The 11,318-nt window shown below is 42.9% G+C and overlaps 1 protein-coding gene across 6 annotated transcripts in view; it reads right to left on the reverse strand.

The window, feature by feature from the left end:
* Positions 1–11,022, reverse strand: part of PHC3 (polyhomeotic homolog 3) — an 87,743-nt gene extending 76,721 nt beyond the window's left edge. For all 6 annotated transcript variants that reach the window (XM_006163854.3, XM_027766421.1, XM_014582254.2 and 3 more), the window contains exons 1-2: positions 10,956–11,022; positions 7,036–7,195 (exon numbers count right to left, since the gene is read on the reverse strand). In XM_006163854.3, the coding sequence (XP_006163916.1) occupies positions 7,036–7,195; positions 10,956–10,969 (174 nt within the window). In that variant the 5' untranslated portion in view covers positions 10,970–11,022. The remainder of the gene's footprint in view (positions 1–7,035; positions 7,196–10,955) is intronic.
* Between the last annotated feature and the right edge of the window lie 296 nt (positions 11,023–11,318).

Genomic DNA, 11,318 nt, shown 5'->3' on the forward strand with positions numbered 1-11,318 from the left:
AAAACTATTGCAACTGAGACTGGCACGTGACATGGTGGTTAAGTGCCCTTAACCACCACACCATGCCACCTGCTGGCCCCTAAATTAAATAATTCTAAAAAAAAAAAAAAAGAAGAAGAAGAAAGAAAGAATACCAGCATATGTAACCAAAAAAACCCAAAAACAAAACAGAAAAAACTAAAACATTTTCTAAAAATCTGTTACTGTGGGGACCAGCAGGTTGTGTGGTAGTTAAGATGTTGGATTCCCACACAGCCAACCACAGTTCAAGTCCCATACCTGGTGGCTCAAATATCATGCAGGGTACATGTGTATGCGTGCCCAAAATCCCAGGAGGAAAATGGAGTAAAATGGATTGCAACCAGGCCATCTATTACGGGGGGTGATTCCTCACTTTCTCTCTCACTATTTCTCTTCAGCAAGTGCTTGCACCCTATGGCAAAAACCTTAAAAAAAAAATATATATATATAAAGTGTTACTATGAATAACTTATTAGTAAAATCTGAGCCCAAAACTTCACAAATAGATAAATACAGAAAAGTCAAATATCCTAGTAAGACTAGAAAAACATTTTGCATCTGTTCAAAAGATAAATTCAACTTTACTAGTCTTCCACAAACGCATCCCAAAGTCACACTAAGGCCCACTGTGAAACAGCACTGAACTCTAATCTCAGCAAAACCACAAACTTTTCAGAGATAAAGGAGCACTAGAACCATAATCCTGTAGCTTGAAGATCTAAGTCAGGCCATCTTGAACCACAAAACCATGAATCCCTTCATCCAAATTTCACGAAAGGATATTTCTGTCTTTCATGGTTTAATTTCATGTGTTCTTATGTCATCTCTCCAGTTAAGAGAGGTATACCTGCTAAAAATCCCTGTCACAAAATGAGTGCCAGCTTTGACTCCTAGTTGCAGGGACTCCACAGGGTTTTAGAATTACAACATAGGGCTAGTCAGTGCTTGGTGGTTAAGGCAGCTGGATCCCACATGGCCAACTGCCTGGTTCCAGTACTGGACTTGGTGGCTTAAAAAAAAAAACAGAACAGTGTGTGTGTGTGTGTGTGTGTGTGTGTGTGTGCCCAAAATCCAGAAAGAAGAATGAAGGAGAAGAGATTGTGGCATGGCCATCATGTCTGTGGGATGCTTTCTCACTTTCCTTTTCTCCTCTTTCTCTGGCAAGCACATACTCCCTAAAGCAACCAAAAAAAAATTATTTGAGGGGCCAGCAGGAGGCATTTATTGTGGTTAAAGGCGCTATACTCCCAACTGCAGTTCGAGTCCCAAACCTAGTGGCTTGCTTTCTCACTTTCCCTCCCTCTCTGATCAAACTGGAAAATAATAATAATAATAAATTTTAAAAGTTAAATTTAAATAAAAAAAAAAATTCTTAAAAAAAAAAAAAGTTAAATAAACCAGCAGGTGACATAGTAGTGCTTGAGGTGCTGGACTTCCACTTGGTCAACTCTGGTTCAAGTCCCAGTTCCAGTGGCTTGTTTTGTTGTTGTTGTTTTTTAAGAGCTTTATGCCTTAGGGTGCATGTGCTCGACGGAAAGTGAGACACCACCCCACAGGTGGATGGCCACACCACAATCCCTTCTTCTCCATTCTCCTCCCAGGATCTTGGGCACCCACACACGTGCCAGGGGTGATTTTTCAAGCCACCAGGTCTGGGACTCAAAACACAGCCAGCCATTGGGGCCCAGTGACGTAACTGCTATGCCATCTGCTGGTCCTGCAGCTTGCTCACTCGCTCTCTTTCTGGTGAACACACATGCCCTATAGCAAATTTGAAAAATAGTAATAATAGGGACCAGCAGTTAGCATAATGGCTATGTCACCGGACTTTCATGTAGTCGACTGCGGTTTGAGTCCCAGACCCAATGGCTTAAACTCATACCAGGCGCATGTGCATGCGTGTGTGCGTGCGTGCCCAAGATCCCGAGAGGAGAATGGAGGAGAAGGGATTGCAGCGTGGCCATCCCCCCGGGGGGTTAATTTCTTGCTTTCTGCCTCTCTGTCTCTCTCTGTCTTTCTGGCGAGCGCACGCACCCTATAGTGAAAAAAACCTCTAAAAAAAAAAAAGAGATTTTTCAAGGAGAGAGACAGTTAATCTGGAGTTTGAAACAATGAGGGACATTATTGGGTCAGCAGGTGGCATGGAGATTAAGGCAGCTGAATCCCACATGGCTGATTACATGGTTCAAGTCCCAGGCTCAATGCCTTAAAAAACACACCAGGCAAATGTGCACGTGTGCCCTATATCCCAAACAGAGAATGGAGAAGAAAAGACTGAGACATTGCCATTTCCTTTACGGGGTGATTTCTCACTTTTCCTCTTTGCCTCTCTCTGGTGAATGCATGGGCCCTATAGAAAAAAGAGAGAGACATACATTATGCCTCAAGCAGAAACTGAAACTCCTGTCTTGAAGATGAATCACTTGACCACTCAGCTAAAACTGAATCTGGAGGAATCACTTGTGATCCCCAGCTAAAAATTAACCTGATCCATGCTTTTGTATAGATAGCCATTAGCTCCACAGCATCTTCCACCCCTTTAAGAGTATCTGCACATTGGCTGATTGGTTAAAGGTGTTTGTTTTTATGTGTCTTCCTGGTAAGACCACACTATAATACAGTCTCCTTTTCTCTCTCATCAATATTTTTGACTCTCTGATATTTGTTAAAGAGGCAACAGGGGACCCAGCAGGTAGTGTTGGTTAAGGGCGCTAGACTCCCTCATGGCTGACCATGGTTCAAGTCCCGGACCTGGTGGCTTGCTTTCTTACTTTCCGTCTCTTTCTCCCTCTCTAGTTCACTCTGCCCCTCTCTGGTCAAATTTAATAAATAAATAAATAAATAAATAAATAAATTTAAATAAAATAATTCTTTTTTGGGGGGGAGGTTTTTGCTATAGGGCATGTGCATTCGCCAGACAGACAGAGACAGACAGAAAGCAAGAAATCACACCCAGGGGGGATGGCCACGCTGCAATCCCTTCTCCTCCATTCTCCTCTCGGGATCTTGGGCATGCACGCACACGTGCCCAGCGTGAGTTTAAGCCACAGCGTCCAGGACTCAAACCACGGTCGACTATGTGGGAGTCCAGTGACATGGCCATTACGCTAACTACTGGTCCCAATAAAATAATTCTTAGAAAAAAAAAAAAGAGGCTATGGGTTTAACCTGCTTTGGGTCCCTGGACTAGAGGTGGAGGATCCTTTATCAGGCAACACTATTGGCATGGTCTTTCATTATCATTCAATGCTATCTATATTCATGGCATTGAGTAAATACAAGTTGAAGGTACAACACATTTTTCTTATTTTGTTCCTGTACAAGAACAAGGAGGGTGAAGAGAATTCACAGGACTGGAAAAGAATGCTGGATGATTAAAAAACTTAGATAAATCAATAAATATTGATCTGATTGCATTTTAGGAGAAGCAATTCTATGATCTCAAAAGAACTATAATATGTGCTATTTGTAAGAAAACATCTACCTCCACATATCGCCCGTAAAAACTTTTTAAGTTTCTTTCATTCATGAGAGAAATACAGAGACAGTACTATGGTTTAGATAATGATTTATCTCCCAAAGGTTCATGGTTTGGAATCTGGTTTTAGTGGGTGGTGATTGCCTATTCTCCAAAAGTTCACAGTGAGACTTGATTGTAAAGTAAAAACCTAACCCCTCCATGAGATCCCAGGTCATTAGGGAGGGTCTCCTAAAACCGCACTCTGTTGGGTTTATAAGCAGAAGAAATGGGACTGAAACAAGAGAAAGAAATTCATGGATACGGATCATACTTTGCTCTGCTAAAGTTCTGCCTTCTGCCACTGTGTGAGCATTTGGACTTGGCAGTCACCAAAATTGTGAGTTTTGTAAAGAAACGTCTATTTGATTTATAAATCAGCCAGGTACAGGTATCTGTTAGCAATGTAAAAACAGACTAGTAGAGACAGGTGCCCTTGGCAGGGTCTCAGCACTCTATGATCTTCCTCTCCACTGTCTCGGAGGCCAGGGACATGGCGCACACAGTCAACCAACCCAGCACCTTCCACGTGGTTCCAGCGTCACACGGCAGCGCCCTCATGCTGTGCCTCTGTGGCTAGGCCAAATCTATCCTTTACTAACACGTCCAGTTTAAGTGAAAATGAGGCAACAAAATGGCACGTTAAAATACCACATCATGGGGCTGGCAGGTGGCATAGTGGTTAGGGTGCTGGACTCCCATATGGCCAACCTCAGTTCAGGTCCCAGACCTGACAGCTTGCTTTCTCACCTTCTCTCTCTCTCTGGTGAACGCACGTGTCCCACAGCAAATTTAAATAATAATTATAAAATCAAATGAATAATTATTTTAAAAAACATATCACATCATCTGTATGTTCAGAGATCCAGATACTCTTCGTTATCTGTTGTCTCAGAGAAAGGTGAAGAACATTGAAAGTACATTGAAAGTTGTTTTCAGGACAGAACACAATTATAAAAATTTTAGAGGAAGCAAGCAGGTTAAGAGTAAAAAAAAAAAAAAAGAATTGAGTGGTTAAGGGCACAAATTCTAAACTCAGAAAACCTACTTGCTATGTGAGTTTGTGAAAGTTATTTTAGCCTATTTAGAACACTGGATTTCCCTGGAGATAATAATAGTACGTTACAATAAGGTTACATTCAATAAACCTATCTAAATTGAAAATATTGTTAAGTTAAAAATGCGTTTGTGGTGAGGAGCCTGAGGTGGACTCCTATGTGGCTGACCATGATTCAAGTTCTGGACCTGGTGGCTTCCTTTCTCACTTTCTCTCTCTCTCTCTGGTCAAACTGAAAAATGATAATAATAAATAAGATTAAATAAATAATTCCTTTAAAAAAAAGCATTGAGGGCCAGCCCCATGGCCTAGTGGTTAAGGGACCAGATCCCACAAGGACAAGCAGTTTGAATTCTAGACTCAGTGGCATGAGAAGCACATCAGGAGCATGTGTGTGTACCTCAACTCCCAACAAGACAGAGATGGAGAACGGATTATGGCATGACCATGACCCATTAGATTGTGCTTTCCCCTTCTCTCTGCCTCTCTTGGCAGGTACACATGCCCTGATCATTAAAAACATAATAGTAAAAAGAAAACACGCACTTAATGTGCCTAATGTTGGTTTGTCAGAAAAGTCATGATGCACTTTTACTTAGAAAAATATGTCATGACTTTTTCAACAATCCAATATACTAACCATCGCAGCTCAACCTAGCCTACCTTCAACATGCTCAGAACACTTACATTAGCCTACAGTTGGGCAAAATCACCTAAAATAAAGCCTATTTTCTAATAAAGTATTGACTATCTTATATAATTTGTTGAATATTGTACTAAAGATGAAAATAAAATGGTTGTGGGGGCCAGCTGGGGACGTGGTGGTTAAAGCAGCTGGATCCCACAGGACTGACTGCCTGGTTCGAGTTGAGTCCAGACCCGGCAGCTTCAAAGACATGCTGGGCACACATGTGTACATGCCCAAAGTCCAAACAGAAGAACAGAAGGGACTGCGGCATGACTATCCTCCTGGGGATGCTCTCTTGCTCTCTCTCTCTCTCTCTCTCTCTGACAAGTGCAAGCTCCCTATAGAAGCAATATTTTTTTTTAAATTGTTTAATTATTGTGTAAGTACTGGAAGTATGGCTTCTATCTTATGCATATACCTTTCATACCATCACAGAGGCAAATCTTAAATCCAATCACTAAATTTAAGGACTGTATCTATTTCATGGAGGTGTGGTGAGAATTAAACAACATAATCTGTATGTTTTAGTCCATTATTGCATTGCTAACAGAAATACCTGAGACTGGGTGATTCCATAAAGAAATATGGGTTTATTCAACCCATGGTGTGGAGGTTCAGGGTCCAACCTCTGCTGAAGCTACAACATGACAGAGGGCAGGATCTTAAGCAAAGCAGAGCATGATCTGGACCATGTGGCTTCTGCCTGCCTCTTCTCCTCTTTTTATACATTGAGTTGTCAGAAAAGTCATGATATATTTTTTCTATGCAAAATGCACCATAACTTTTCTAACAATCCAACACGTAAAAGAACTCAATTATGGAGGTCCTGCCCTAACCACCAAATCACTAATCTCTTCCCAAAGGCCCTACTTTCCCACACCACAATCAGGGTAAAATTTCCACTCTCTTAATCTAATTACAATGGCTTATCACATGAATCTTTGGGGACATATTCAAACTATGGCACGATATAAATAATTTATCAAATATCTAGCACATAACAAGTGTTCAATAGATAATAGCTATAGTTACTTATTGGGTACCAATAAATGTGCTCCACACAGTTCTAGATGCTTCACTTAATCCTTATAGTAACTATGAAGTAGGTAATCTCGCCCTTATTTTAGTTTCCTGAGGATTAAGGAAATTATGTCTCTCACTCAAGGTTACACAGCAACTAATGATAATGAAAATGGAATTCAAACAAAGGGCATGTCAGACTGGTATATCCATCCCTTTGTACATAAGACCACAGGGCCTCAACCTCCATTATTATACAGGCTAAGAAACTCATTTTGTCAACTAAGATTTCTCCTGGTTAAATATTCCCTTTCTCCTCTGTTACTAAGAGATTTAGAACCAATCTTCTTGCTTAGGATACTACATTTAAAATTAACCTCTTATCACATTTACTTGGACAGATCTCTTTAAGTCTCTACTTTGGGTTCAACAGTAAAATGGTCTAGAAAAACCTAGAGTATGCCCCATGTTAGGGCTCTAGCTTGAGTGTCTTCACATTGTAGCAGCAGCCAAGACTTTCTAATTATTATTTTACTGACACACTCTCTTACAAAGTATATGCTGACAAATGTAGGCTCTCTCAATAGTATGACTGTTAAATAACTTTGTTGGTTGTTTCAAACATTAACAATTCTAAATGTGCACTGGAGGATATGAAACAATCCATGAACCAGGCTTAAGCAAGAAGGAATGCATCCCAAGTCTTGGCCCAGCATCATTAAAGTGAAATACCTGTACAGCATGTCGGTCTGAACCACTGTAGACAGAGATCTGGGGTTGCTGCATCCGAGAGGAGGAAGTGGTGATGGTGGTAGTGGTCGTGCTACTGGTTGTCGTCGACACAGACGTCCCAGCTGGTTCACCATCCATAGCTGTACTATGGTCCTTAAATCTAGCAGATAACACAAAGGTCTATATTGGTCAAAGCACTACCTCACCAATTTTAAAAGAATACTCATTCTAAAGAAATAATCAGCAATAGTCTAAATTTCCAGAAGGACCTCATAAAATACTTAAGGCTAAAAGTATTGTACTTCACATGTATACAGCACATTCAATAGCTAAATATGAATTCAAATGATTCAGAATAAGTAACTCAAATAAAGCCTGGCCTAAAGATTATCTTTGTATTGTCAAAATCTTAGGTTGTTGGAAAAGTCATGACATATTTTTCTATGCAAAAATGCGTCATGACTTTCCTGATGACCCAATGTAAGAGTTTTGAAACCAAAGCAAGTGATGAGAGAATGCCAAACTACCTAGAAAAATCAAAATGCAAGTAGTATCACAGTACTTTAGACATTTCTTTACGAATTATTATTACCTATACATTTAAAATAGAATGTCTAAGAACTTCAGTCAACTAATTTAGTCTTGTTAACATATATACTTTGCTTAAAAATAAGTTCTCTATGCTATATGACCCAGTGATCTCACCATTAGGTACATACCCAAAGGGAAGGAAGCCAATACCCTGTATAAAGATAACCACTCCAATGGTTACTACAGCACTAGTCACAACAACCAAGTTATGGAATCAACCTAAGTATTCTCAATGGGTGAAGGATAAAGAAAATGTAGGATGTATATATCAACAGAATACTATTCAGCCATGAAACAGAATGAAATCCTGTCATTCAAGGCAACGTGGACAAACCTGGAAGGCATTATGTTGCGTGAAATAAGCCAGATGGCAGAAAGAAAAGTATGTTCTCATTCATATGGAAACTAAAAAAAAAAAAAAAAAGACCTCATATAAACAGAGAATAGTGGTTACTACAGGTAGGAAGGACCAAGGAAAAAGAGGGACAGGAAGATGCTAGTTAACATCTACAAATTATAATAAGCTATTACAGAAGGAACATGTTCTGGGCCAGCCCCATAGCCTAGTATTTAAGGAAACCAGATCCCACATGGCCAACCACTATTAGAATCCCAGTTCTAGCAGCTTGAAAAACACTCCAGGCATGTGCACACATGCCCAAAATCCCAACAGGAAAGAGAAATGCAGAAGGGACTGCAGCGTGACCATGCCACACTGGGCATGTTTTCTTCCTCTCTCTCTCTCTGTTTCTCGTGAGTACACACACCCTCTGACAAATTAAAAAAAAAAAGAAAAAAGAAAAGAAAGGACCATATTCTGGTGTTCTATAGCAGAGTAGGGTAACTACAGTTAGCAGTAATTCATTGTACAGTTCAAGACAGCTAAAGAATTTTGAATGTTCTCAACACAAAACAATGACTAAAGTCTGAGATGATAAATTTATCAATTACCCTGATTTGAGTATTACACGCTGTAGTCAGGTATTGAAAAAAAAAAAAAAATCAGGGACCAGCAGTTAGCGTAATGGCTATGTCGCTGTCGAGTCTGGGATTCGGTGGCTTAAACTCACACCAGGCGCATGTGCGTGCATGTCCAAGATCCTGAGAGGAGAATGGAGGAGAAGGAACTGCAGTGTGGCCCTCTCCTTGGGGAGGGGAGGGTTTTGACTTCTCTCTGTCTCTCTGTCTCTGTCTTTCTGGCAAGTGCATGCTCCCTATAGCAAAAAAAAAATCCTCTCCAAAAAGAAAAAAGAAAAAAAGATCATACTGTACCCCTTAAATATGTACAATTAATATGTCCATTTTTTTCTTAAAATGAGAAAAGTTCTTTTAAGAAATATGTTAATAGGGCCAGCCCTACAGCCTAACGGCTGCGGGAGTCAGTTCCCACATGGCCCACCTAATGGCTGAAATCCACGGCCAGTAGCTTGAGAAACACACTGGATGTGGGTGTGTACAAGCCCGACGTCCCCACAGGATGGAGAAATGGAAGAGGGCGTTGTGGTGTGACCATGCCACACTGAGGGGTGCTTCCTCCTCTCCTTCCCTGTCTCATTGTGGCACATGCACACACCCTCTGGCAAAAATTTTCAAAAATCATAATAAGTTAATAGAAGAAATAAAAAATTTTAACTAGCATTGCTTTTCCCATCATTAGTCTATAACACTGTCCTTAGTACTTCTAATAACTGCATGTTACTTATAAGCAGATGACTCTGGGGAAAGAAAGAAGCCAGCGGCAATTTCCTCTGTCCTGACAAAATCTGTTCTTCATTTAGAATTTCTCCGAATGTTTAAGAGCATATTATGTCGCCATCTTCATGTAGTACAGTACATTTTTGTACTAGACTTTATGATCTTTTCCCTCCAGTATTAGAATCTTACTTCATCTGTGTCACACAAAATTCCAGTAAATACAAAATCTATATTTGAATACATTCAAACATTTTAAGTCAACTTTAGGGGCATCGATACTGTTGGAAACTAAAACTACAGTAGTTTTAGTAGGATCAGAAATGTGCGCCGGTGGGTAAAAAGCATGCCTGAGCTCACAGTTTCACCTGCCTTTACTTACCTGTCTTTTCTCCTAGAAACAAAACCTGACCCACCTCGCTTAGGTGGCATTGACAAGAACGTAACAAGAACGCTTTCCAGTTCCCGAATAAAAAAAGGAATCTGGCATTTACCGTGCATGCTTACGTTATTCCCATTTTTGTACACATTTCCTTTGTTCTGTGTATCATGAATTTGTAAACAGTACTGATATGTTCAGAGGAAGTACGTAGAAAAAATGAACTCCTCTGATTAAGAATGTAAGTGAAAGGAAAAATATGTATTGGGGGGGGGAGAAGTTGATTCCTAACTTTCTTTGATGACTAAATGACTCAGACCTCGCTGGGGATTTTTTCCCCCCAAACTGCCTTCCCATCATCAAATCACAACGTCACGTGGTGTTTAATATCACACAGAATTAGTGAGAGAGGAGCTAAACTTTTCACCGAATTATTGCGTGGCAAAATACCCAGGTAGCAGCGATATATACGCAGAGGCCAGCTTAGGTGGCGTCCGTGTGTCCTGCTGCTCGACCCGGTCCCCACACCCACACGCTAAGGCAGGCAGTTCTGACTTAACCAAACACGGTCACCGAGAGTCCGATTCCAGGATGAGCCTGAACCCGGGCGCGCGGCGTCGGCCAACCGCGGCCCTGCGGGTGGAGGCCTGGCACAAAAGAGCAACGTGGGGAACTCGGCCGTCTCCGCACCCGGACACCCGCAGGAGGCAGCGGCCCCGGCGCCAAGAGGCCTACCCAGGAAGCGCTAAGTTTCGGAGTCGCTCACTGAGCGCCCGCCCGCCCGAGGGACACTGCCTTCCTGCGCGCTGGCGGCGTCCACGCCGGCGGGGCGCGCCGGAGGGGGCGCAGAGGAGGCCCGGCCCCACCAGCCCGGCCCCACTCGGCCCCCGAGGGTCCCCGGCGCGGGCAGCTGTGACAAGGCGACCACGGAGGCCCACTTGCAGGGATGACAGCGCCGGAGGGGCCCACCCGGGCTGGCTTCCCGGGAGACCCCCCCGAGGGGACCAACCGGCGCAGGCCCGCCGCCACCGGGGACCACACCGCGCAGGAGGCGCTCCCAGCACCGAGGGAACTGGACCCTCGCAGTCCGCCTCCGCCCCCCGACCCGATCGGGCGGGCTCCTCCGCTCTAAGGCGGCTCTCTGGTCACCCTTCCTCCACGCTGCCCTCGAAAGAGTCCTGAGCTGTGCCCTGGGGGACGTGCCGCTGCCCCCACTCGCCCCCCAGTTAACGATATCAGTCACCAGCAAGTCACTCACTCCGCTTCCGCCATCTTCTCTCCTCCATCACTAACGCGGGCTGCGCATGCGCCCCCCCAGCAGGGGCCCGAGGGGCGGGGTCGGCTGGGGGCTGAGGTCACGTGGGTCGGCCGCCTGCGCTCCCCCTCCCACCTCTCCACTTTCAGTCCCGAAAGGGGAGTGGCAGGGGGGGGGGTTGGGCTGTCTTCCTCCCTTTCCTTGTGATTCGGACTGTCTCCCTTCTTTCTCTGACCAGGATAGATTATTCCTGTTGCTGAGGGGCTCTGTAACAAAGATACAAGTTCTACTTAGTAAAAATAATAAGTAAAAAGTGCAGCTTAGACTGTTACCATTTTAAAGATCATCTAAAATTTATCAAAACTT

This window comes from Tupaia chinensis, unplaced genomic scaffold, assembly GCF_000334495.1.
Source record: "Tupaia chinensis unplaced genomic scaffold, TupChi_1.0 Scaffold143333_1, whole genome shotgun sequence".
In the NCBI taxonomy this organism is placed as follows: domain Eukaryota; kingdom Metazoa; phylum Chordata; class Mammalia; order Scandentia; family Tupaiidae; genus Tupaia; species Tupaia belangeri.